Here is a 27053-nt window from a genome sequence, read left to right as displayed (position 1 = left end):
GAAATTCAGCTTTAGGACAGAAGCAGATATTGAAAATGTGTTTGAATTTTGGCATCACATTCCCATGATGCCACGTTTACACACTCCATGGTTAAATTGAACTGAAGCTTACTCTTCCCACATTTTCAGCCCCAGTGACTGAAACAAACTTAAATCCTAAATCCCAATTTAATGCCTGATTATGTGTCACATGCTGTGCTCATTTGTTCCATTATTTTCCAACTGTAAGGATAATAAAAGCTAATTAAGCAACCGTATTAAGTGAGAAAACCCCATTAGCGTATGCAGATGTTATACTGTAGGTGCAGATGATTGATGGGCTGGAGGGAAGCTAATGAGCACGAAGGAGGATGTGTTTCAGTTTCAATAGGGAGGATGTCCTCGTTCAAGGGCATGTCCTTGACCATCTGCTACACACCACAATCTACAACATTCTGCATGTTTGTTCTTCATTACTTATCTCCCAGGCTCGTGATAACTCAAGGACGCCTGAATTTTCTCCTTTGTCTGTTTGTAGAGTCACAAATTGCCGTGTGAATCACTGAATGCTTTGCAGGTTCACATGAGATGATTTCAGGATTGCTCTCTCTCTCTCTCTCTCTCTCTCTCTCTCTCTGTCACTGTATTAACAGGAATAATTTCAGCTTGCTGTGCTTGTTTCTCAAAATACATATTTTCTAGTAATTTCCTGTAGTTTCAACGCAATTCCTCTCCCCCATTAATTTGCACCTGCTCACTAATCCTAGCCTAATACCCAACTATCAATCAATCTAAGAGGGAAAAAGCTAGCATGTGGTTCATCCTTGCGACTGGATTTTCGACACTGGGGTGCAGCTGACTTGAAAGATTAAGTGCTAATGGTTTTATTGTGTATACAGGGATTATATCGTGAATGATAGGGAGGCGGATAATGCCAGCCTTCTCACCTCGGTAACACAGCCAGTTATTCAATCTTGGACTCCAAGCCTGAGTGTCTGTGTCATCATTAGGATTTGAATTTTCTATTTCCCAGAGACGGATTGTTTGCTTCGACTTGTCAGGGAACCAGGTTTGTTTTTTTTTTCAACATGTAAAATGAATTTACTTGTGATAAGTTTAACAGTTTTTCAGTTTTCAGTCATGCAAAATTGAAGGTTGAGTAATGATGGATTGTACAAATCATGTTTTAGCTATATCTAATTAATTAATTAATTAATCTCATCTCATTATCTCTAGCCGCTTTATCCTTCTACAGGGTCGCAGGCAAGCTGGAGCCTATCCCAGCTGACTACGGGCGAAAGGCGGGGTACACCCTGGACAAATCGCCAGGTCATCACAGGGCTGACACATAGACACAGACAACCATTCACACTCACATTCACACCTACGGCCAATCCAGAGTCACCAGTTAACCTAACCTGCATGTCTTTGGACTGTGGGGGAAACCGGAGCACCCGGAGGAAACCCACGCGGACACGGGGAGAACATGCAAACTCCACACAGAAAGGCCCTCGCCGGCCCCGGGGCTCGAACCCAGGACCTTCTTGCTGTGAGGCGACAGCGCTAACCACTACACCACCGTGCCGCCTAATTAATTAATTAATCTTAAGTAACTGCAGTATCCTGGATCTGTGGCTCTGTAGTCTATCCTGTGAACACTAGTTGTGAGGGACACCGGTCTGCTGTGTGGCATAATAATAAATGTAGAATAATAAATTGCTTCATTTATTTTTAATGCCCCAGAAACTCCTAAAATGGCCAAGGAATATCTCTACACATTTCCCCTCATTGAACATTCCAGGATTTGTGAATATTTAACAGTTATTCCACGAAATCGAGTTGTACATGAGCTGATAGCCGACAAGGCTCGTAGCACCGAGTTGGCTATAAGTCATGTACGATGAGATTGAGTGGAATAACTGTTTTATTCTATCCGCATTCACTGGAATTTGAGAAACAGAGCATTTTTTTTTATTTCTTGCAAATTTGATAAATAAAAACTTTGTACAAAACGTCCGACAAAATAATTTCTGCTTAGAATGTAAACAAACCAGCGGTAGCAATTTGCGAAAAATGCTATAATAATAAGTCTTGAAAAATAAAAAAGATATGTTCTTAACATCAAATACTTTTATTCCATATTTTGTTGCTTTTTTTGTATTTTGGGGGGTTTTGTTTCCGAGGAGAGTTTTTATTTCGTCCTCGGTTGGTTCTGCAACATGCTCCGCCATCTTCTTCTTCTTCTTTAGAGTTTTTTGGCGGTTGGCAAACCAACTTAAAAGTGCATTACCGCCACCAACTGGGCTGGAGTGTGGAACAGGAGCTGGGGGGGAGGGGACTATATTCTTTTAGCTATTTCTGTTTCTTTTTAATACTTGATAACAAAGTGATATATCTGACTTGATGCGCTCTGCTATTTTGTTTTTCTGTACTCACGGTATATGAGCTGATATCCTAGTAGTAGAGTAGCCAATCAGAGCGCATATTCTTACAGAATATGAACAAGTGAGTTTTAGGTATGTATCTTAATTTTTTACAAAAAAAATGTATTCATCCTTGACATTAGCTAAATTAGCTAAATACCTTAGCATGCAAGTTCTGTGGCTTAAAGTTCCTAGGAACTACATCATCCTCTAATCTCAGACGTGACATGTTTAAAGGTTTTAATACTAGTACTGAGAAAGTATATTAACACTGTGTTAACAACGTTGATCCAAATATTCTATACAAACTGAATTATCCTTTGAATAGGAGTACGAGGAAAATGAACCATAATTTCCCTCTCATCTGCTTCATCACAGGCGGCACGGTGGTGTAGTGGTTAGCGCTGCCGCCTCACAGCAAGAAGGTCTGGGTTCGAGCCCCGTGGCTGGCGAGGGCCTTTCTGTGCGGAGTTTGCATGTTCTCCCCGTGTCCGCGTGGGTTTTCTCCGGGTGCTCCGGTTTCCCCCACAGTCCAAAGACATGCAGGTTAGGTTAACTGGTGACTCTAAATTGACCGTAGGTGTGAATGTGAGTGTGAATGATTGTCTGTGTCTATGTGTCAGCCCTGTGATGACCTGGCGACTTGTCCAGGGTGTACCCCGCCTTTCGCCCGTAGTCAGCTGGGATAGGCTCCAGCTTGCCTGCGACCCTGTAGGACAGGATAAAGTGGCTAGAGATAATGAGATGAGATGAGATCTGCTTCATCTCTATTTGAAACAGTCATTTCAAAACAATTTTAATTTATATGCCATTTTGGCATATGCTAATTGATAATGTCCTTGATTATAGGTCATACTTTTTGCTAGAAGACAAAGCTGCTATGGTCTTGTAGATATGTTAAACTCTTGCCAATGCATAGAACTTAGAGTACTCGTCAAAAGTTTGGACACCCCGACTCATTCATCGGTTCTTCTATATTTTGACTATTTTCTATGTTATAGAACAATACTGAAGACATCAAAAAAAAAAAAACACCATCCATGAACTTGCTTTTTTCCACCTGCAGCCATGTTCCATAACTATCTGAGTCTCTCAGTGGAAGAAAATTGGGGAGGGGGGGCTGGTTTCTGATTGGATCGTACATTGTGTGTGTGTGTGCCATCAGTGGTGAACACAATCCCCAAAGTGTCAGTGGGCAGTGTGTTATTTGGCTCACTCCCAGCTGTATCTGAGGACCACAGCTGGATCAAAAGATGCCAAAACAGCCAGAACTCTGGATCTATGTTAGTTATGACATGCTGAGAGGGAACACCATCTCCGGAGCCTCTCCTTCCATGAGGGGCAAAGAGGGTCCGCAGCTGAGACTCTAAGATCTTTACAAAAGCCCTGAACAGTGGCATTGCAAGGGGCCGATTGCAGGATTGCAGCCTAATGTAGGCTTTTCAATCACTTTTAGTTTTCCGTTCCAAACACCCAAGACACATGCTTCCTCTCTTGAATTTGAATGGCACTCTATAAAAGAGATTTAACTTGAATGCTTTAAGAAATCCAGTCATTTTTAGGACATGTTTATAAATGATTACTGGGTCTGGCAGCCAGCCTGGGCAAGAGTAAATTAGCCCTGTGTTTCAAGGATCCATTCTGTTGATTGCCAACAGAAAGAGAGATTTTTGGGACGCTCATATTGCAACCGAGTGCAGTAGATATTTTCACAATGTTAAGAAAGATCTGTTTGTTTATGCTTCAGTGATCAGGCAGGACTTTGGGGTGACGTTTAGTTTTGAAAGTGGTTGGAGTTTTGCATGGAAGGTTTGTATAATGATGGAACCTGAGATATTAATAACACACGTGGAGATTTGGTATTCTGAGAGCACTTCTTGTGAAAATGAAACCTTTGGCTGCTTTGTTTAGCATCATTACACTGTCCAGCTGAGAGAAAGAGAGAGAGAGAGAAGAGAAAACAGCATAGGAGCACTGACTGCAGGCGAAATGTGGAAAAATCAATAAACCAAGCGAATTCTCTGGAATGCTTTGGCCCTCAGCTAGCACACATGTGGAGTCAAATATTTTTCTCATCCTTGAAGATGGTGCTTGTGCTATGCACAATAATGTACACACCTGTGCATACACACCTGCTTAATCACACTGTATATATATGCGATACGTGTGTATATACATACATCTGCACTGATCAGCATAATCTATTCTAATGCACCCTGCATACAGAATGGTAGCATATATTATTCCAGCTCTCTGATGTGAATACTTAATCAATACTGCAGAGAAGTTTGTCTCGAGGCCTGAAGGAACCCGGTGGAGCAGAAATGGTCAATGAGTTCCCTCTTATGCGGAAAACTGAGGCATCACAAGCCTGCAGGAAGAAATGATCACTAACAAGTACTAGCAAATCAAATCGATGAAAATCTAGGGCTAGCAAATCAAACACATGCTACTTGTGACCACATTGTTACATCGCTGTAGTTATTTTTGTAAATGATCACATGACAAAAGCAAATTCAAGTCAGCATCTGGGGAAGCCGTGACTTAATGGTTGGAGAAGCAACTTTGGGACCAAGAGGTTCCAGGTTTGATTCTCTGGACCAGCAGGTATGGCTGAATGGAATGGCCCCTAAATGCTCCGCACTCTGCTCTGGGTATGTTGTACGTTGCTCTGGATAAGAGTGTTTGCTAAATGCCATTAAAGTAACTAATGTAATAATAATAACATATAACTGAATCTTATTTGGGGCGGCACGGTGGTGTAGTGGTGAGCACTGTCGCCTTACAGCAAGAAGGTCCTGGGTTCGAGCCCAGTGGCTGGCGAGGGCCTTTCTGTGTGGAGTTTGTATGTTCTCCCCATGTCTGCATGGGTTTCCTCCAGGTGCTTCGGTTTCCCCCACAGTCCAAAGACATGCAGATTAGGTTAACTGGTGACTCTAAATTGACTGTAGATATGAATGGTTGTTTGTGTCAGCCCTGTGATGACCTGGCGACTTGTCCAGGGTGTACCCCGCCTCTCACCCATAGTCAGCTGGGATAGGCTCCAGCTTGCCTGCGACCTTGTAGAACAGGATAAGCGGCTACAGATGATGGATGGATGGATGAATCTTATTTGTGCCTTGTGTTGGAAAAGGACATTTAAAATGTTTCTTCAAAAGCATTATACAGTGATTGGCTGTTTGTTGGTTATGTGACAGGAGATCACTACACTGAATTGAGGAATTGGCTTTTTTGTGGGTTTGTGATGTGGCAAACAGGAAGATCTAGAAGAGGTTACAGAGATAATCGAGATTAATCTAGGAATATTCTGGATCTCTCTATTAATGGCTTGTTCTTAGAACAGCATTGTTACAACGCTGTGGGCGGCACGGTGGTGTAGTGGTTAGCACTGTCATCTCACAGCAAGAAGGTTCTGGGTTTGAGCCCAGCAGCTGACAGGGGCCTTGCTATGTGGAGTTTGCATGTTCTCTCCATGTCTGTGTGGGTTTCCTCCAGGTGCTCCGGTTTCCCTCACAGTCCAGAGGCATGCGGTTAGGTTAACATGGAGCTGCCTTAAGGCCAATTTATGCTGACAACCCAGTCCTCGCAGATGGCGTCGCAGACAGCATCTGCGTAGCCCCCCCCCACCTTCGCAGACGCTCTGTGCGCACCTCCCAAAAATTGTGACCACCGCAGAAGCCTCGCAGACAGCGTCGCAGACAAGAGGGCTCTGATTGGTCCACTTTACATCCGCTGTACACGCACTTCCGCTTCCCTACTTTCCCGGTTTGGTTTGTTTTCACGACCGCCATTTTTAAAAACACGAGCGAAGATGGAGCAGCATGAAGAGCGGTTGATCGAGGAAGTGAGGAAGTACGTACATCTATACGACTCCAGTTCTAGTCATTATAAGTAACCGGAGGATAAACACTCCACTAACCACACCCACCAACTACTCCTAGCGATTTCGCGACTTCGCGCCCCCTTGCGTTGTGGCAGTGAATAACATCGCGCACGCCTATTACTCCCCGCTCAACGATAAATTACAACTGTCTGTGAAAAGCTATCTGCGAAAGCCTTGTCGCAAGAGCATGCAGAGGCCTTTAGGCTGAAGTGCCCTTGAGCGAGGCACCTAACCCCCAACTGTTCCCCAAGCACTGTAACATGGCTGCCCACTGCTCTGGGTATGTGTGTGTGCTCGTTGCTTCCATGTGTGTGTTCACTGCTTCGGATGCGTTAAATGCAGAGAGGAATTTCACTGTGCTTGTGTACGTGTGATGAATAAAGTTGTTGTTGTTCTTCTTCTTCTACAACTGACAAGTAGGAAGAAGATCCATTATGTTTATACCCCCCTGCAATATAATCAGAAATATATATGAGATTCGAAAAGCCTCTGGGGAATAGAATATTACATGAATATAAAGGAGGAAATAAATGTTTTATGGAAACAATACTCAGCTTCTGGCAACAAGCAAAAAGGTAAATTAATAAAACAGGATTTCAGTTTGTTTTGGTCAAGAGCCAAGTTACACTTTAACCTCTTGAACTTGTCTTATTATTCAGTGATCCATCTTAAAGCACATTATTTTGTGACGTTTATGAATTATTCAGTAAGTACAGTACAAATAAGAGGGAAAACGTCTGCATTTGGAGGGTGTGGAAGTCTGGAGTTGACAGTTTCTGAGAGTTTAAGTGGTTATGCTGAATTTTCCCTTAAGTATTCCGTAAAATTAAATTTGGTGCACGAGAAAAGCACATGTGGGTTTGCGAAGTGAAATTGTCATACCTTCATTACACACCTAAGTATTGAATTTCCCTTTCCTTTAAAAAAAAAAATGTGCTGCATAAAGTGATTTAACTGCCTTAATATCCCACAGGATGAAGCAGGAAAATTTTACCTTAACATTATTGGGCAGGTTGAAAAGCTGAAAATATTGCCAACTTGTATTTCTTTATGACGTCTTGTACTGTCCTTTTGAGAGCAATAGGTTTTCTGTTATATCCTCCTTTTTTTTACTTTTATTTCTACAGAATGAGTTTTCTTTTGTTGTGCTGTTTCCAACAGAATGTGTTGTTCTTCCTTGGCCTGGGTCTTATTTAAATGTTTTCCATGTTATCACTTTCTGACTTAGCCCATGTTTACATTAGACCGTATCAGCGGATCATCAGATTAACGTTTTTAAAACGATTAGTGTGCACACAGCAACACCAATACACGATTTGCGTGCACACAGCAACACCAATACACGGATACGCTCGGCTCCGCAGGCATCCTGCGCTCCAAATCACTCCGCCCTGAACAGCGAGTGCCCTCTGGAGGGTGCGCACTCCGGCCTTGCGCAGCTCACAGAGCGCGCGAGTGAAGTGCACAAGCCACGATTCGGGACTGAGCCGCTGTGTGTGTGATCCCAGCGCATATCACTTACCACTTGCAAGTGGAAGGATGGCAAGCCTAAAGACAATCATAACTACACAATGGGCAGTATTTGCATCAGTATTTGCAGTATTTTCATACTTTTATACTCTTTAATGAAAGGTGATACAAGGCGGAAGTCCGCGCCGTTTTTCAGCAGTCGCGTCACATGACCAACGCCAGCGAATCAGGAAGGTGGATGTCACAGTGACGTTGTCCAATGATGATGCCAGCTAGAGCTCAGCACAGCGTATCCGTGTATCCTCAATGTTTACACAGCACCGGAGCTGACACGATCTGGATTGAATACGTGGACCCTGGCGGATTCCCGTTTCCCGGCGTTTCCAGGCGGTTTAATGTAAACGGACAGTGCATCCGCGAAGAAAACGAGACAGATACGGTCTAATGTAAATTTGGCCTTAATATTTCTAAACTCGTTAAACGCTTAAGAATAACTTAACATCTAGTCTTAGGAATGATAATAACTTTAGTTTATGAGAAAATCCTATTAACGTTTAACCTGGAATTGAACTCCAACAGAATCTCAGTCACTTTGTTAAAACGCTGAACATCACAGAAAGGTTTGAGCCGACATCTTGGCTTAGTGAAAATCATACCGTAAGTTTGACTCTTTAAAAAGAAACATTAAGATTATTTCTTAATATCAAGGACTCTGGAAATGCTTAATATGAAATATTAAAGAAATCACATCAGATAAAAGCAGATGAGACAAGAATGTCCAACTGAGCCTCTTACTGAAATCCAGACTTAGTGAAAATGATGGCGCGGCGAGTGCTTGCCTGTAGAGCAGAGCAATATTCAATAAAGTGTAAAGATGGAGATTCTGCAATATTTATCCAGTACGGTAGTACTGCAGCTGGAGCTAGGGCTGTGACAAAGGGAGGGAGGAAAAGAGAGAGGATGGGAGGGATAAAGGGTGGGTGCAGGAGGAGAAGCCTGGGAGGAAAGAGGAAGACGGAAACCAGTGAGAAGCAATAGGCAGACTAACTGGATGTTGGTGAAGAGCTGGAGGGGAGACAGGATAGCTTTCCTTCTGTGAGGCATAGCTTAAAGACTGTACACAAGCAAATTAAAGCAGCTGAAAGGTAAGACACTGGCACAATGATACATTTAGCAATCAGGAAATGTTTACTGTATACTTATGCACTAGATTATTTATTGTGAATGGGGTTACAGGGAAGGAACTGATCATGAACAGGATATGTGACTGCCGAGTCGTGTGTGTGTGAGTGTGAGTGTGAATGTCAGTGATAATACATGAATGGATATCTTTGTGAGCAAGATGCTTCTCTATAGCTCAAGGCCTTTCTTGGATGTTGATCATTTACTAATAAACAGGATGACATTATACTGTATCTTTTGGTCAGTTCATATGGACACACACACACACACACACACACACACACACACACACACACACACACACTCTAACTATCCTTGTGAGGACCTTCCATTGACATAATTATTATTGCAGTTAATTAATGCTGTGCCTGCACCTACATCTAACCCAAACCTTAACCTAAGTAATGAAAAGGAAACTTTTTGGCTCTTTTATTTTTTATTATTATTTTTGCTTAAACACAACAGCAATTTCCTTGTGGAGACCATCCAAATGTCCTCACAAGGTTGAAATTGTCAGATTTTACGATCCTTGTGGGGACATTTGGTCCTCAGTAGTATATAAACACACACACACACACACACACACACACACACACACACACACACACACACACATACATTTGTCTTACTATCCTTGTGAAAAGCTTGCATTGCCATAATTACTGCAGCTACTTCAGTAACCAAAATGAAACCAAAAGGGTTTTTTTTGTTGTTGTTGTTTTAATTTTATTTATTTATTTATTTATTTATTTATTATTAACAAGTGCAGTTATTTTAAGCAATTGTTCCCATGGAGTCCAGAAAAAATGCCTTCACAACTGTTGGGTATTCAATCAATGTGGTCCCCACCAACACACACACACACGTTTGTCTTACTATCCTTGTGAAAAGCTTCCATTGCCATAATTATTACTGCAGCTACTTCAGTAGCCAAAATGAAACCAAAAGGTTTTGTTGTTGTTGTTTTAATTGACAAGTGCAGTTTTTTTTTAAGCAATTTTTCTCATGGGGTCCAGAAAACTAATTCTTCACAACTGTTTGATATTCAATCTATGTGGTCCCCACTAATACACACACACACACACACACACACACACACACACACACACAGTGAGAGAAAGCGAGAAGGACAGCCTAAATGTCTTGTTCTTTGAAGATTAATGTGTCTGCCTCTTCTGTCTCTTCTGCAGAGAAGAAAATAATTAGCCGCACCTTCTTTAGCATGCTAACTCACATGTTCCTGCCAGATTAATAGCAGGGCTCGAGCGTGTGTGGCCCACACGCACATGCACACGCGCGCGCACACACACACACACACATACCATTTCTACCTGTAATCATGAGTGATTTCATCCTTGTGAAGGCAAACAGGGACAAACTGAGATGATAAATCACTGAGTTTCCACTTCCTCTTGTTCTCTTCTTGGGTCTGGGCCAATTCTATGTGGTTTCAAGCAGCACAGTCTCAGTCCCCCTCGTTACTGCAGGAATCCCGCTTACACATCCGTTTGTGGCACTGGATATGTTTTGGGAGCCTTTATAAGTGTCCTCTATGAGAGGCAGTGTGGCTTTACCGGCTTTTTAGTATCACCAGCTGGAAAATGGATCCAAATCACCAGCTTGAGACTTATATGGAATTAATATAACACTTTGTGCATGAAATTGGCTGATTTGTCTGATCCTAGGATGCCATGCCACACTTATCTTACAGCAATGGTTTAGCTCGTATTATGTTGTTAAATATTCTAATAGTAGGTGTTCAAGTATTTAAAAAATAGCATTTACACTTTACACCTCAATGAATAGGATTATACAGTAGTAGTAGTAGTAGTAGTAGTAGTGTTTATTGCCTCCAAAAGGACAGAACATAAAATGAAATACATAAAATCAAAACAATATACATGCATCAACAATTAGAAATAATAATCATGTTAAAATTTTTTAAATGCCATGAACATCATATTAAGAACATTTCTGTCATATAGAGCATGACTTAGCAATAACTGGCGAACACTATCAACGAGGCCATCATCTCTGGTAAAACATTTCAGGGTACTTTGGCAATATCATGCATAATTATCATCAAAAATATACTTAATAAGAGATATTCCATGGTTAAGACATGTTTGACTAGCTCATGCAACTAGGTTGTCTTGATTAGATGATTTATCACGTGATTTGTGGCCAAGTAAAAATATATCAAAAGATCTGGCCCTAGAATCAGTTATTAAAACATTTCATAACAATTGTAAACGAGACCATCAACGATGGTGTCACTCATTCTGGCCCAAATCTGGGTATTAGTTCTATGCACCCTAGGTACCCCTACCTTCATGCCAGAAAGAATCAAAATCGGTGAAAAATTGAGGGAGAAGAAGCAATTTGTGTGGAAACTGCTTGTTAGGGCTTAATTACTCCATATCTTCATTATTAATTGCAATTATGCAAATTTGGGTAGAAGCTATCTGCACCCCAGGCAGATCTACCTTCCTGCCAAAAAGAATAAAAATCAGTGAAGAACTGAGAGAGAAGAAGTGATTTTCGTGAAATGTGGATGCCGCCGGATGGACGCCAGATGACAGATGGATAGACAACGGACAGCACATGATAGTATAAACTCATCACCTGTCGGCCGGATGAGCTAATAACCAATGCCCAGTGTAGTCTCAAGCCTATGTACTCCTATAGCATTCAACAACGGGCCATTTTGACAAAACTTATGAACACCGATTGCAGCCTTGATCAACTTCACTTGGATTTGCTCTAAGTTAGCCAACAAGGATAATGTATATGTATTTGATAAATATGCAGCACTCCTTCAAGCAGTTTTGGGAGGATCAATCTATCCATCCATTGTCCATAACCGCTTATCCTGTGCAGGATCGCAGGCAAGCTGGAGCCTATCCCAGTTGACTGTGGGTGAGAGGTGTGGTACACCCTGGACAAGTTGCCAGATCATCACTGGGCTGAGGCATAGAGACAAGCAACCATTCACACTCACATTCACACCGACAGTCAATTTAGAGCCACCAATTAGCCTAACCTGCATGTCTTTGGACTGTGGGGGAAACCGGAGCACCCAGGAAACCCACACAGACACTGGGAGAACATGCAAACTCCACACAGAAAGGCCCCCACTGGCTGCTGGGCTCGAACCCAGGACCTTCTTGCTGTGAGGCAACAGTGCTAACCACTACACCATCATACCGCCCTAGTTTTGGGAGGATTTTGTATTTAAATACTGCCACAGGTTTAGTTTAAACAGCAGTGTAATGGAAGTTCCACATTTTTTCACTTAAAAGCTTGTTAATAATGCAAGCTAATGGTTTGTATTGACTTTATTTTTAGGCATGCTGGTTAAACATTTAGAAACTGTATACGAATCACTAAAAGTCTTATGTCTTACACTTTTCTCACACACACACACACACACACACACACACACACACACACACACACACACACACACACAAAGCATTGCTGAAATGTTCCTATATATTAATATCTTTTTTAGTTTTTTTCTAATTCTGATATTTCTGAATGCACCCATATATTAAACGACATATATACTTGCACTACTGAACACTACATCTTTTGTCTACTCATTTCTTAAAAACATCATTCAACACCGCTGTTTATGCATGTGCATCTATGTGTCTTGATTGACTCCATGCACTGCATAGTTTTGGTTTTCCCTGCTCTAGTGCACTTGGCTCTGCTTTTAAAGTGTTTCATGATTACTTGGTTTAATAAGCTAAATAATAAAAATTAAGCTCTTTATAATGCAAACCAAATGTGTGAGAGATTTACATATGCAGTATGTTCTATTGCTAGGACTTGACTATTAAATTAAACTGATTTTATATCATTTTTATAAAATACTACTTTTTGATTTATGAAAAAAAAATTGCACAGTTCCAGAGCTGTGAGTTTCCAATCAACAGTAACCAGGCAAGCTATTAAAAAAAAAGCCTAAAACTGAAATGAGGGAGCATTTACGAGCATTCTAACCCCTTTCTAATCTCCTTCTTTCCGGTTTGTGTTCTGTAGATGTCATGGCGCCCGACCTACCGAAGCTCCAAGTTTCGAAACGTCTATGGCAAAGTTGCCAACAGGGAGCACTGCTTCGAAGGCATCCCCATCACCAAGAACGTCCATGACAACCACTTTTGCACCGTCAACAGCAAGTTCCTGGCCATAGTGACAGAGAGCGCTGGAGGAGGGGCTTTCATCATTATCCCAGTCACTCAGGTAACCTCAGACACCAACATCTAACACTGAGCTGGCATCAGACCTCTACGTGAGCATTTGTCTTCTGGTCAGGAGTGAATGAAAATCAGTACAATGGGAGACTTAAATCACACCATAGAAGCATGCTGAATTGGTGGCACACTTAAGTGTAAAAGCTACAGCACTAGAAGTTTTATAGCTCCAGGCACAATTGTGTGGGTTGTACAGTATTTGTGTCCGCACTCCAAATAACAGCCAAGTGTCTGTAGAACTGAAACACATGAGGGTGTGTGTGTGTGTGTGTGTGTGTGTGTGTGTGTGTGTGTGTGTGTGTGTGTGTGTGTGTGTGAAACATACAGTAAATGGGTTCCTAACTCTGTCAGATCCAGGATTTAGTTCAGTGCCATATTCAACTCTACGGAAAACGTCCTGTATACACTATACAGTACAACCCCAATTCCAAAAAGTTGGGACAAAGTACAAACTGTAAATAAAAACGGAATGCAATGATGTGCAAGTTTCAAAATTCCATATTTTATTCAGTATAGAATATAGATGACATATCAAATGTTTAAACTGAGAAAATGTATCATTTAAAGAGAAAAATTAGGTGATTTTAAATTTCATGACAACAACACATCTCAAAAAAGTTGGGACAAGGCCATGTTTACCACTGTGAGACATCCCCTTTTCTCTTTACAACAGTCTGTAAACGTCTGGGGACTGAGGAGACAAGTTGCTCAAGTTTAAGGATAGGAATGTTAACCCATTCTTGTCTAATGTAGGATTCTAGTTGCTCAACTGTCTTAGGTCTTTTTTGTCGTATCTTCTGTTTTATGATGCGCCAAATGTTTTCTATGGGTGAAAGATCTGGACTGCAGGTTGGCCAGTTCAGTACCCGGACCCTTCTTCTACGCAGCCATGATGCTGTAATTGATGCAGTATGTGGTTTGGCATTGTCATGTTGGAAAATGCAAGGTCTTCCCTGAAAGAGATATCGTCTGGATGGGAGCATATGTTGCTCTAGAACCTGGATATACCTTTCAGCATTGATGGTGTCTTTCCAGATGTGTAAGCTGCCCATGCCACACGCACTAATGCAACCCCATACCATCAGAGATGCAGGCTTCTGAACTGAGCGCTGATAACAACCTGGGTCGTCCTTCTCCTCTTTAGTCCGAATGACACGGCGTCCCTGATTTCCATAAAGAACTTCAAATTTTGATTCGTCTGACCACAGAACAGTTTTCCACTTTGCCACAGTCCATTTTAAATGAGCCTTGGCCCAGAGAAGACGTCTGCGCTTCTGGATCATGTTTAGATACGGCTTCTTCTTTGAACTATAGAGTTTTAGCTGGCAACGGCGGATGGCACGGTCAATTGTGTTCACAGATAATGTTCTCTGGAAATATTCCTGAGCCCATTTTGTGATTTCCAATACAGAAGCATGCCTGTATGTGATGCAGTGCCGTCTAAGGGCCTGAAGATCACGGGCACCCAGTATGGTTTTCCGGCCTTGACCCTTACGCACAGAGATTCTTTCAGATTCTCTGAATCTTTTGATGATATTATGCACTGTAGATGATGATATGTTCAAACTCTTTGCAATTTTACACTGTCGAACTCCTTTCTGATATTGCTCCACTATTTGTCGGCGCAGAATTAGGGGGATTGGTGATCCTCTTCCCATCTTTACTTTTGAGAGCCGCTGCCACTCCAAGATGCTCTTTTTATACCCAGTCATGTTAATGACCTATTGCCAATTGACCTAATGAGTTGCAATTTGGTCCTCCAGCTGTTCCTTTTTTGTACCTTTAACTTTTCCAGCCTCTTATTGCCCCTGTCCCAACTTTTTTGAGATGTGTTGCTGTCATGAAATTTCAAATGAACCAATATTTGGCATGAAATTTCAAAATGTCTCACTTTTGACATTTGATATGTTGTCTATGTTCTAATGTGAATACAATATCAGTTTTTGAGATTTGTAAATTATTGCATTCCGTTCTTATTTACAATTTGTACTTTGTCCCAACTTTTTTGGAATTGGGGTTGTATATTCTATGGATGGTTAAGAGTTATTAGCTTCCTAACGGGATTTTGTTCAGAACCCTCCCTGTTAAAGAAACCCTCTGCAATCGGGTTCTACTTAGACCCTTTAAGAAAAGGTTCTCTGGAATGATGCTGTAGAAGAACCAGACTGTGGTTTCCTAAAGAACCATTTGATTAATGGATTTTTAGCAATTTTATTTTGTACCACAGAGATGAATTTGGCAATAGTCACTACATACTTCGAGAAGAAAGAGCAGCACAGGGTGATGTTTAAGAGTGGAGGAAGATCTACACAGGTGGACTACATACTCTGCAGAAGGGGTAACCTGAAGGAGATTGGAGACTGTAAAGTGATGGCATGGGAGAGTGTAGCTAGACAACATCAAGTGGTCGTGTGCAGGATGAGCTTGAAAGTGAAAAAGAGGAAGCATGAAATAGTGGAGCCGAAGATTAAGTGGTGGAAACTAGAAGAGGTTGAACATCAGAAGGAGTTTAGGGAAGAAATGAGACGAGCATTGAATGGTCATGGGAGTCTGCCAGAAGACTGGAATACTACTGCTGTACTAGTAAGAGAGGCAGCAAGGAAGGTGCTAGGGTGGTCATCGGGAAGGAGGAAGGAAGACAAGGAGACATTGTGGTGGAACAAAGAAGTGCAGGAAATTATAAAAGAGAAGAGGCTAGCAAAGAAGAATTGGGATGATCAGAGAGACGAGAAAAGCAGGCGGTTATACAGAGAGACGAGACAGAAGGCAAAAAGAGCGGTAGCAAAGGCGAAAGCAGATGCATACCAGGAGTTGTACGAAAGACTGGAGACCAAAGAAGGAGAGAAAGACCTGTACAGACTAGCTAGGCAGAGAAACAGGGAAGCGAGGGATGTACAGCAGGTAAGAGTGATGAAAGATGTAAATGGAAATGTGCTGACAAACAAAGAGAGTGTATTAAGAAGGTGGAAAGAGTACTTTGAGGATTTATTAAATGAGGAAAATCCAAGAGAGAAAAGGTCAGATTCATTGGAGACAGCAAATCAGGAAGCAGAGTTGGTTAGTAAGGATGAGGTGAGGGCAGCCATGAAAAGAATGACTGGGAAAGCAGTCGGACCAGATGGTATCCCGATTGAGGCTTGGAGATGTTTGGGTGAGATGGCTGTGGAGTTCCTAACGAGATTGTTTAATAAGATCCTAGAGAATGAGAAAATGCCAAATGAATGGAGAAGGAGTGTGCTAGTCCCAATATACAAGAATAAGGGAGATGTACAGAGCTGCAGTAATTACGGAGGAATAAAATTGATGAGCCACACCATGAAGCTATGGGAAAGGGTATTGGAGGCGAGATTGAGAAGAGAGGTAGCAATCTGTGAACAGCAGTACGGGTTTATGCCAAGGAAGAGCACGTCAGATGCAATTTTTGCTTTAAGAATGTTAATGGAGAAGCACAGGGAAGGCCAGAGAAAGCTACAGTGTGTGTTTGTAGACCTGGAGAAGGCATACGATAGAATGCCGAGAGATGAGTTATGGTATTGTATGAGAAAGAGTGGAGTGAATGAGAAGTATATTAGAGTGGTGCAAGACATGTATGAGAACAGTGAAACAGCAGTGAGGTGTGCAGTTGGAACAACTGAATGGTTCAAGGTGAAGGTGGGACTTCATCAAGGATCTGCTTTGAGTCCTTTCTTGTTTGCCATAGTGATGGATAGCTTGACGGACGAAATGAGGCAAGAGTCACCATGGAACATGATGTTTGCGGATGATATTGTGATATGTGGTGAAAGTAGAAAGGAGGTTGAGTTGGGTTTGGAGAGATGGAGGTATGCATTGGAATGAAGAGGAATGAAGGTGAGCAGTAGCAAAACAGAATACATGTGCATCAATGAGAATGGGGATGAGAGTGTAGTGAAGATGCAAGGAGTAGACGTAAAGAAAGTTAGTGAATTCAAGTACCTGGGGTCAACTGTGCAGGAAAATGGGGGCTGCGATAGTGAGGTGAGAAAGAGAGTGCAGGCAGGGTGAAGCAGTTGGAGAAGGGTTTCAGGAGTCATTTGTGATCGGAAAGTCCCAGCAAAAGTGAAAGGTAAGATGTATAAGACAGTAGTGAGACCAGCTGTGATGTATGGATTGGAGACCGTACCCTTAACGAAGAGACAGGAGGCAAAGTTGGAGGTGGCGGAGTTGAGGATGTTAAGGTTTACGATGGGAGTGACAAGGTTGGACAGGATAAGGAACGAGCACATCAGAGGGACAGCACATGTGGAGAGCTTGGGAATTAAGCTAAGAGAGATGAGACTGAGATGGTATGGGCACATCCTGAGAAGAGATGCAGAGCATGTTGGAAGGAGAATGTTGAGGATGGAGCTGCCAGGCAAACAAAAACAAGGAAGGCCAAAGAGGAGATACATGGATGTGGTGAGGGAGGACATGAAAGTGGCAGGTGTGGTAGAGAAGGATGCTGAAGATAGGGAGCAATGGAGACGAAAGATCCACTGTGGTGACCCCTAATCGGGAGCAGCCAAAAGAAGAAGAAGAAGAAGATTTTGTACCACAGAGAACTAAGCAAATCTTGCCATAAATGTTACCATCATTGTGGAAGGAGTTTTGTGGTGGAAAATGAGTCAACAACCAAAACATTTAAAGAGTCAACAAAAAGTTCTCTAGGAAATTTGGCTGGTCCAAAAAAGACAGAGTGTGAACCTAAAAAAAAAAAAAAAAAAACTGCACTGGCAACTTTATTGTGCACAGAGGTTTGGAAATTTCTGATCATTTATAAAGACTTATATACACTCATACACTCACTGGCCACTTTATTAGGAACACCCATCCACTTGCTGTTTTAAGCAGTTCTCTAATCAGCCAATCCCTTGACATCAACACAATGCATCAAATCATGCAGATAGAAATCAAGTACTTCAGTTAATGTTCACTTCAAACATCAGAATGGGAAAAATTGTGATCTCAAAGTATGACTTTCACTGTGGCATGGGTGTTGGTTTGAGCCAGATGGACTGGTTTGAGTTAGTCTGGCTAACGCGACTGCAAAGCTCTCCGAGCTATTGGTCTGGCCAAGATATTAAGCCCAACCGTTTCCCAGAGCCCGTGGTCGACCCGCCTCCCTGAAATGCCTCAGTTTGCTACTGGTCGAAGCCAGAAAAGGCTGTGACGAAGCTTAAACCAATCACATCACTCTTTCCTCTGACGTATGCGACGCGACGGGGCTAACTGGTAGATTAAACTCTTACCGAAGCCGGTCGGGAGCAAGGCGAAAACGTCCTTCCTTTCAATAAATACCTCCAGGGCTGCTCTTTGCTCCGTTTTCAATGAGAACTTCCCGTTGAATGCTTTCAATACAGCATTCGTGAATGAAGCGCTTCCGGCATAGATTCTGTAAACAATCTATGGCTTCCGGTCGCAGTTCTACTACGTCAGTGCCTTGAACACGCTTCTACCCAGGGCCGTTGGAGATGCTTAAAGTTGATTGGTTCCCGATTTTTCGGGAGCTTGGAAGAGCTGTAGATAGCTTGCCTGGCCAGACTAAGCTCACAACAGGCCCTCATGTTGCGTCACGCTTAGGATGGGCGGGCCCAGGCTAGTTTGAGTATTTCAGAAACTGCTGATCTCCTGGGGTTTTCACACACACAACAGTCTCTAGAGTTTAGACAGAATGATGCGAAAAAGAAAAATAATTGAGTGAGCGACAGTTCTGTGGGTGGAAATAAACGCCTTGTTGATAAGAGAGGTCAGAGGAAAATGGCCAGATTGGTTTGAGCTGCCAGGAAGGATATAGTAACTCATAGCAACTCTCTATAACCGTGGTGAGCAGAAAAGCATCTCAGCGTGCAACAGCAGAAGACCACATTGGGTTCCACTCCTGCAGCCAAGAACAGGAATCTCAGAATCAAAAACAAGTTCCTATTAAAGTGGCCAGTGAGTTCCTGTTCCTCATTGGGTTTGAGGCATTTTTAGGAGGTGGGAGGAAACCAGAGAACTCAAAGAAGAACCCATACACTTAGAAATATAAGGGTGCCAGAAATGTTTCTTTTGAATGATGCCATAGAAAAGCAGTGTTATCGATCTTTTGGGTGCCAGAGAGAACTATTAAGTGGAAGGATATTTGAGGTAGAAAAAAGACTATTCAGTTTATTACTCAGGCAAACACCTTTAAAGGCTCATGGGGGGAAAAATACTTTTCTTGGGAACATAAAATGTTTCAAATGATGCTTTCTCTATAGAACCTGTCCTGACACCTTTATTGTATTGGGACTTTTAGGAATTTTTGACCTTTAATAAAAAGTCCTGGGCGGCACGGTGGTGTAGTGGTTAGCGCTGTCGCCTCACAGCAAGAAGGTCTGGGTTCGAGCCCCGCAGCCGGCGAGGGCCTTTCTGTGCGGAGTTTGCATGTTCTCCCCGTGTCTGCGTGGGTTTCCTCCAGGTGCTCCGGTTTCCCCCACAGTCCAAAGACATGCAGGTTAGGTTAACTGGTGACTCTAAATTGAGCGTAGGTGTGAATGTGAGTGTGAATGGTTGTCTGTGTCTATGTGTCAGCCCTGTGATGACCTGGCGACTTGTCCAGGGTGTACCCTGCCTTTCGCCCATAGTCGGCTGGGATGGGCTCCGGCTTGCCTGCGACCCTGTAGAGCAGGATAAAGCGGCTAGAGATAATGAGATGAGATAAAAAGTCCTATATACACACTTTTAAAAGGGTCTATAGATAGTAAATGGCTCTCATCTTTCTAAGGGGATTCTAACTGACATCCTCTATAAAAGGGAACATCCTGTTCTATGCAGAATCTTTAACAAGCTTCATTAACGGTTCTATATTTAACCTTAAGGAAAAAAAAAACAATGTACTGATCTGTTATCTGATTATCAGTATTAGACCCAACACTGGCCTGAAATGCTGTATTGGTATTAACTGATGTATTTTATACCGAGAATATTTGTGATGTTGACTAACACAACGCAGAACTTGCAAGTGAATACAAAACACCGCATGTGTCAAACTACCCAGGGATCATGGCTCTCGGATTTCACATAATTAGAAGACAAAGAGTGTTGTGGATAGTCAGCACGGTTACTGCGAGGATGTGACAGACCAGGATGGCTCTGATGTCTGTTTCATACTGAAAATGAGGATGGTGCACTTCTAAATGCAAATGTCCCTTCAGTACTACAACAATAGTGTTTTATGGTGGGGGTTTTTTTTATAACTAAAAGTACAAAAGTTCTCCCTTTGACAGTACCATCACAGTGGTAAAAATGTGAAACAGCAGGTAGCTTTGGTGCCTTACATCTCCAAGGTTCCTATTTTGATCCTGAACTTGTGTTACAGTCAATGTGGAGGTTCATGTGTTCTCACTGTGTTTTGTATGGGTTTCCTTTGGGTTCTCTGGTTTCCTCCCACCTCCTAAAAACATGAATGAATTTGAATGAGTGTGCATGGTGCCCTGTGATGGACTGTTAACGGTGTATTTCATCCTCATGACCAGTGTTACCAGGGCGGACTCCAGATCCACTACAATCCTGACCAAGATAACAAGCTTAGTGAAGATGAAGTTATCAATATCTTTCATGAGAAAATTCAGACCCAGTCTGATGGTACATGCTCTGTCCAGATCCAGGACTGAAATCGTTTGCAGCAAATCCCTCAGTCTGCGAATCCAATACAAATTCTGTCTAAAGAAAGACGGAGACTGTCTAGTACAGTAATCTCTGGCTTTGTAATGGGGCAAATTAGACCAGTGCTGAGTCCTCCATAACCTTTTGGCCTTGTCTTTGTGACAGCATGAACTCGAACCGAGCACAGAGAATATGGACAGAATGAGCTGTGTAATTAAGTCGAAGAGAACACAATGCTCTTTTTAAAGAACTTCAGAAAGCTTTGAGATACAGCATTTATTTTAGACATGCTGCTTAGATTTTCAGACTAATTGTATAGCTGTCATGGGGACAAAAGAGAAACAGCACAGTTGAGTACTATTTTTATATCCAGAGCCTTGTGTTGAAAATAGAATACATCACCATGATCAGCCAACGTGATCAGAGAGCGTAAACTGAGCATATAAATCCATGTCTTCAAAGAGACAAAGATCAATGACAGAGACGACTACAGGCCATTTACAGATGACAGTATGATCTTGATTGTGGTCTCTCTCCATCCATCTTGCACTGTTTTCTCCACAGTCCTGTATCCGGTCACGCTACGCTGGCCATTGGGTCATGCTCTCAAGCCAAGCTATCAATGGCACTTTTGTGATGAGCGTTCAAAGTCACATAGCTGATGTGTGGTGCAGCGGGACGGCTCTTCTGAGGCTTTGTCCTGTCAATGAGCTCATTCTGCAGGGCGTCGACCTCCGGCTGGGTTCCCAGGCCTTTAGCTGGAGGATGGCATGGTGAGAGAAGTATTGCTGTCTGATTTCCGTTTAGGTTTTATTGGGGGGCTCCACAGGAGTTGTGACTGATCTCTCGCTCACTTTTTTAAATCCAGTCTCTGATTCTTCTTTTCTCTTTCCATTATTTCATATATTTTGTCCTTTCAGTTAACACCCCCCCCCTTTAACACTGGAGGCTTTTCTGCAGAGTTTACGCAACCTGAATACTGAGTAGAACTAGGATTCAACTAGAATAACTAGAACTGGAATAGATTTTTTTTTGGACTGCTACCATTAGTTAATGATTTGTCCAGTGTCAGAGTGAAAAGATTGCCCTTAATGCAAGTTGTGTTAGTACTAATGTTGGGCATTTTAACAAACACCTCAAACCCTAAAATTCCTACAGTCCAGTGGAACAGAATATTATTAATTCAATCATCCATCTTCAGTAACTGCTTTACCTTGGTCAGAGCTGCTGTGGATCTGCAGCATATTCCGGGAGTACTGGGTATGAGGCGGGAATACACCTGGGATGGGACACCAGTCCATTATAGAAGACCATATACTCACAAAATCACACACAACTAGGGGCAATTTAGTGTAGCCAATCCATCTACTGACAAGTTTTTGGGAGGTAGGAGGAAACCAAAGACCCCCAATGAAACCCATGTTGAAACATAGCATTCTTGTCAGATTGTGTAGTTCTTTAGTTCTGTAGTTTGTTTCAGCTGTCTCTTGTGGTTTTGTCCAAACTGTATGTATACTTGTCCTGGATATTGGTTGTCACAAAGTCTTGATTGTGTCAAAATAGTTGTATTTCTTTATTTTTCAGTGCCTTGAATTGAATAGCTCTGTTAAACCTGACTACAAGTATGTCACTGCCTTCAGATGTGGGAGTTTTTATGTCACTAACATTATTTTTGCCTTGTGAATGTTATTGATAATTTATTTATCCAGCCCAGATTAATATACAGTACTGTGCAAAAGTCTTAGGCACATGTAAAGAAATGCTGAAGACCAAAAATGGCTTAAAAGTAATGAAATAAAATGTTTCAACATCTCATCTCATCTCATTATTTCTAGCCGCTTTATCCTTCTACAGGGTTGCAGGCAAGCTGGAGCCTATCCCAGCTGACTACGGGCGAAAGGCGGGGTACACCCTGGACAAGTCGCCAGGTCATCACAGGGCTGACACATAGACACAGACAACCATTCACACTCACACCTACGGTCAATTTTTGGCCCTTTTCCACTACCCTTTTTCAGCTCACTTCAGCTCGCTTCAGCTCACTTCAGCCCGACACGGCTTGCGTTTCGACTATCTAAGAACAGCACGACTCAGCTCGCTTCAGCCCTGCTCAGCCCCCAAAACTCGCACGGTTTTGGAGTAGGGCTGAAGCAAGCCAAACCGAGCCGAGTGGGGCTAGGGGCGTGAGGAGACACTCCCCTGTGCACTGATTGGTGAGGAGGAGTGTCCTCACATGCCCACACACGCCCCGCGAGCACGCTGGGATCTGTAAACACCGTAAACCCGGAAGAAGAATAATTACGAATTACGAGAATTTCTGAAGCCTTATGTGCCTCGCCTCATCTATACGCTCTTGCCAGTATCTGTTGGCGTTGTCGGTGACAACAAGCCACAGCACCAAGACCAGCAACACTAACAACTCCATGTCCTCCATGTTTGTTTACTATCCGGGTTGTGAGACTACTGCTTAAAAGGTCACTGATGTCACTGTTTGCGCCGCCTAACGACATCACGTAACGTCCACCCACTTTCGCTAACTCCACCCAATATGTCCACCCACTTCCAGCCAGCACAGTTCAATGCGGTTGTAGTCGAAATGCAACTCCAACAGCCCCACTCAGCTCAGCCCAACTCAGCACGGCACAGCTCAGCCGCGTTGGTAATGGAAAAGCGGCATTAGAGTCACCAGTTAACCTAACCTGCATGTCTTTGGACTGTGGGGGAAACCAGAGCACCCGGAGGAAACCCACGCGGACACGGGGAGAACATGCAAACTCCGCACAGAAAGGCCCTCGCCGGCCACGGGGCTCGAACCCGGACCTTCTTGCTGTGAGGCGACAGCACTAACCACTACACCACCGTGCTGCCCTATGTTTCAACATTTAAAAAAAAATACTATAAACAGAAGTAAGCCATAATAAATTAAACAAAGTCAATATTTGGTGTGAGACGACCCTTTGGTTTAAAAAAAATAGCAGTCTCAGGTACAATGAGTGCAGTTTTATAAGGAAACCAGCAGGTTACCCAGTGTTGCCCAGGTTTTGCAAAATTCTGGGTTGCCCCCAAACTTCCATGTCAAATTTGGTGAAGATCCATCAAGAACTGGTGATATTAACACAAGACAAACAAAAATCCAAACACCCACCACCCAGGGGCACACCAGGGACCCCCTGGGGCCCGTACATGAATTGTGCTTATATCTGCAAAATTCTGGGTCATCCCCGGACCTACTTGCCAAATTTGGTGAAAATCTGTTGAGAAATGGCGACGTTAGCTCAAGGCAAACAAACAAAGAAACAAACTTTTCCGCTTTTTGATGAGCTGTAGGTTTTACTGAGCATCTTGCAGAACCAGCCACAGTTCTTCTGGACACTCTGACTGTCACACTTGCTTCTTAATTTTGCACCAAAACCCAGCAGCCTTCATTATGTTTTCGTTTTTAATCTGAAAAGTTTTCTCTTCTGTAATATGCTGCTCAGATATAAACATGTTTTTCTGTAACATTTAATTTTGTGTTGGAAAATTAACGCTTGGAACTCTAAAATGTTTTTGTACTGAATCGATAATGTAGAAGTCATAAAATAGAAATCTATAACAAAGTTTGTATGAAAAAATAGGGTGCCTAAGGCTTTTGCACAGTACTGTATGTCTAGTAAGTTTCTCTTTTCTCAAAAACAAAAGCAATCCCTGCTGCCTAGTGGTTCCCATGAAACAAATTTTCCTTCAGGATCTAGTGGTTTACAAGACTCCACTTCTTTCTGATTCACTTACAAAGCCAGGAATAAACACTTAATGGAGTTATTAATGGTTACAACTTAATGGAATATGCCAGTAGCCTTAACATAACCATGTTATTATGTTTTGGTGATGCTTTATTTCCTCAATGGCATAAATGTCCCAATAGTTCATTAGGTCCGTTATATTGCCGTTACAACATGGATTATTACCACAAGGTCACAATCAGAGACCATTAAACTCCTGGCGGACAGTTATAAATCCGAGGAAATACATATGTCTAGAATCACTCAGATTTCACCCAATATCAGTTTCTGGAAAACTCGAAATATCATCATTAATGATTTTTTTTTTTAAACAGAAGGAACGAACAGAAATACGGAATGGTTTCTTTGTTGTTGTTGTTGTTTTTAATCATAGATCCATCCATACAGCAATTATTCGTAACCACTTATCCTGTGCAGGGTCGCGGGCAAGCTGGAGCCTATCCCTGCTGATTATGGGTGAGAGGTGGGGTACACCCTGGACAAGTCGCCAGATCATTGCAGGGCTGATACATAGAGACAAACAACCATTCATGCTCACATTCACACCTACGGTCAATTTAGAGCCACCAGTTAACCTAACCTGCATGTCTTTGGACTGTGGGGGAAACCGGAGCACCTGGAGGAAACCCACGCAGACACGGGGAGAACATGCAAACTCCACACAAAAAGGCCCTTGTTGGCCACTGGGCTCAAACCCAGGACCTTCTTGCTGTGAGGCGACAGTGCTAATCACTATACCACCGTGTTGCCTCAATCATATATCATCACCAACATTTTGACTAGTTATTTACAAAGAGTAAGCTTTCAAGATTCAGATTCTTCGCAACTTATTAAAAAAACTGTATATAAATTAGTAAATCAGGCTCATACATTTGTGATTCCACGAGCTCTGTTGGATCACATGTTAATTGCATCTAAAAACCAACACTGCATTCACAAAATTCAAAACAAAGTCATTATTTCAACCATTGGTTATCAAACCATTAAATTCCTGGCATTTCTAGAATGCCAGAACTTATTTTCAACTCTCTGGCTGAGTATTTATGACTGAATAGTTTCCTAGAGAATTATCAGATGGCAAATAGCTCTGAAGCTAATCCTGAATTAGTGAACCAGACACATTGGATTTAGTGTGGCTTATGAACAGACAAGTACTGACCAGGGTCCTGTGTGTGACAGGAATAGATCTCAGATTATGGAATGGAAAGTACATGCCATGACTGTCATCATACAGCCAAAAGAAGGGAAAGGGAAGGGAAAAATACCTAAAAATGGACATGTGGCTTGTATGATGATGTCATTCAAAATGGTTTAACCATCAGTAATTTAGTAATAGGCATACACTGAGACAACAATCATAGAAATAATTAACACTGAACATTTGCAATTAAACTGTAATTAAAGTTGTAAATTAAACTGAAATAAAACCCTTGCTATGTGGCATAGTAAATGAAGGTTAAACTCCTGAGCCATTATCAGATTCTACTGTAGACGTAGCAACCTTCATCCAAGGAAGGCCGCTCATTGAGCTAGAAGGAGGGTCCTTGTTGATGGACACAAGCTTCCTTGCTACATGCTTTCAGTTCCAGAATCAAGTAGTTGAGCTGAGCCATCAGGTCATCCACACAAGTATCCATCCATTATCTATACTGCATATCGTTCAGGGTCAGAGGGGTAGCTGGAGCCAATCCCTTGCTGACTTCAGGCATGAGGCAGGGTATATACCTTGGGCAGTTTGCCAGTCTATCACAGAGACAAACAAGTGTTGCCAGGCAAAACAAACCTTACCTGGTAGCAATTATGATGAATATGAAGGAAGATATTGCAAAAAAAAAAAAAGTACCTATGGGTACATGTGGCTACTGCTTATAAATAAAAAATTTTCTGATACCATGTCCACACAGTATATATATATATATATATATATATATATATATATATATATATATATATATATATATATATATATGAACAATAACAGAAGTAAAATATACCGTGTCTGCACTTTATATTATTCTACTCTTACCTCTTACAGTTTTCGAAACCGAGGCTGACATACACACACTGTCACCATGACCCAAACTCTTATTTCCCGGAAATGGCCCGGCGCTAGAGCTCAGTGGGACTCACTTTCCCTCTGTAATAAGCATAAACATGTCTGAAAGTGATTTCTTTAGTCTAGTCCATTTATTTCGAATGGTGAACCAAATTGTATACACTAACCGGCCATTTTAATCAGAACACTTGTATGTGCATGCACAGTGCACGATTGTTACACTCTTACATTCTTACAGTACGATGACATAATGGCTAGCGCCTCTATACGAGGCAGTAGCCACAACAAAAACGATTTTGACCTTTTTGGTGACCTTGACCGGATGACCCTCAAAATGTTGGAGATTCTATATGAGACCAATGCCCATCTATCTATCCTGAAAGTTTCATGAAG

General features: G+C 42.2%; 1 protein-coding gene across 3 annotated transcripts in view; it reads left to right on the top strand.

The window, feature by feature from the left end:
• coro2ba (coronin, actin binding protein, 2Ba) overlaps positions 1–27053 on the top strand; it is a 118347-nt gene that overhangs the window by 51559 nt on the left and 39735 nt on the right. For 2 of the 3 annotated variants that reach the window (XM_060911965.1, XM_060911964.1), the window contains exon 2: positions 12988–13188. In XM_060911965.1, the coding sequence (XP_060767948.1) occupies positions 12988–13188 (201 nt within the window). Of the gene's footprint in view, positions 1–8802; positions 8901–12987; positions 13189–27053 lie in introns of those variants that run through there. The other variant, XM_060911966.1, reaches the window with a different exon arrangement.

Source organism: Neoarius graeffei, chromosome 27 (assembly GCF_027579695.1).
Source record: "Neoarius graeffei isolate fNeoGra1 chromosome 27, fNeoGra1.pri, whole genome shotgun sequence".
Classification (NCBI taxonomy): domain Eukaryota; kingdom Metazoa; phylum Chordata; class Actinopteri; order Siluriformes; family Ariidae; genus Neoarius; species Neoarius graeffei.
Note: the sequence above shows the minus strand (reverse complement) of the source record. Positions and strands in the feature narration are given on the sequence as shown.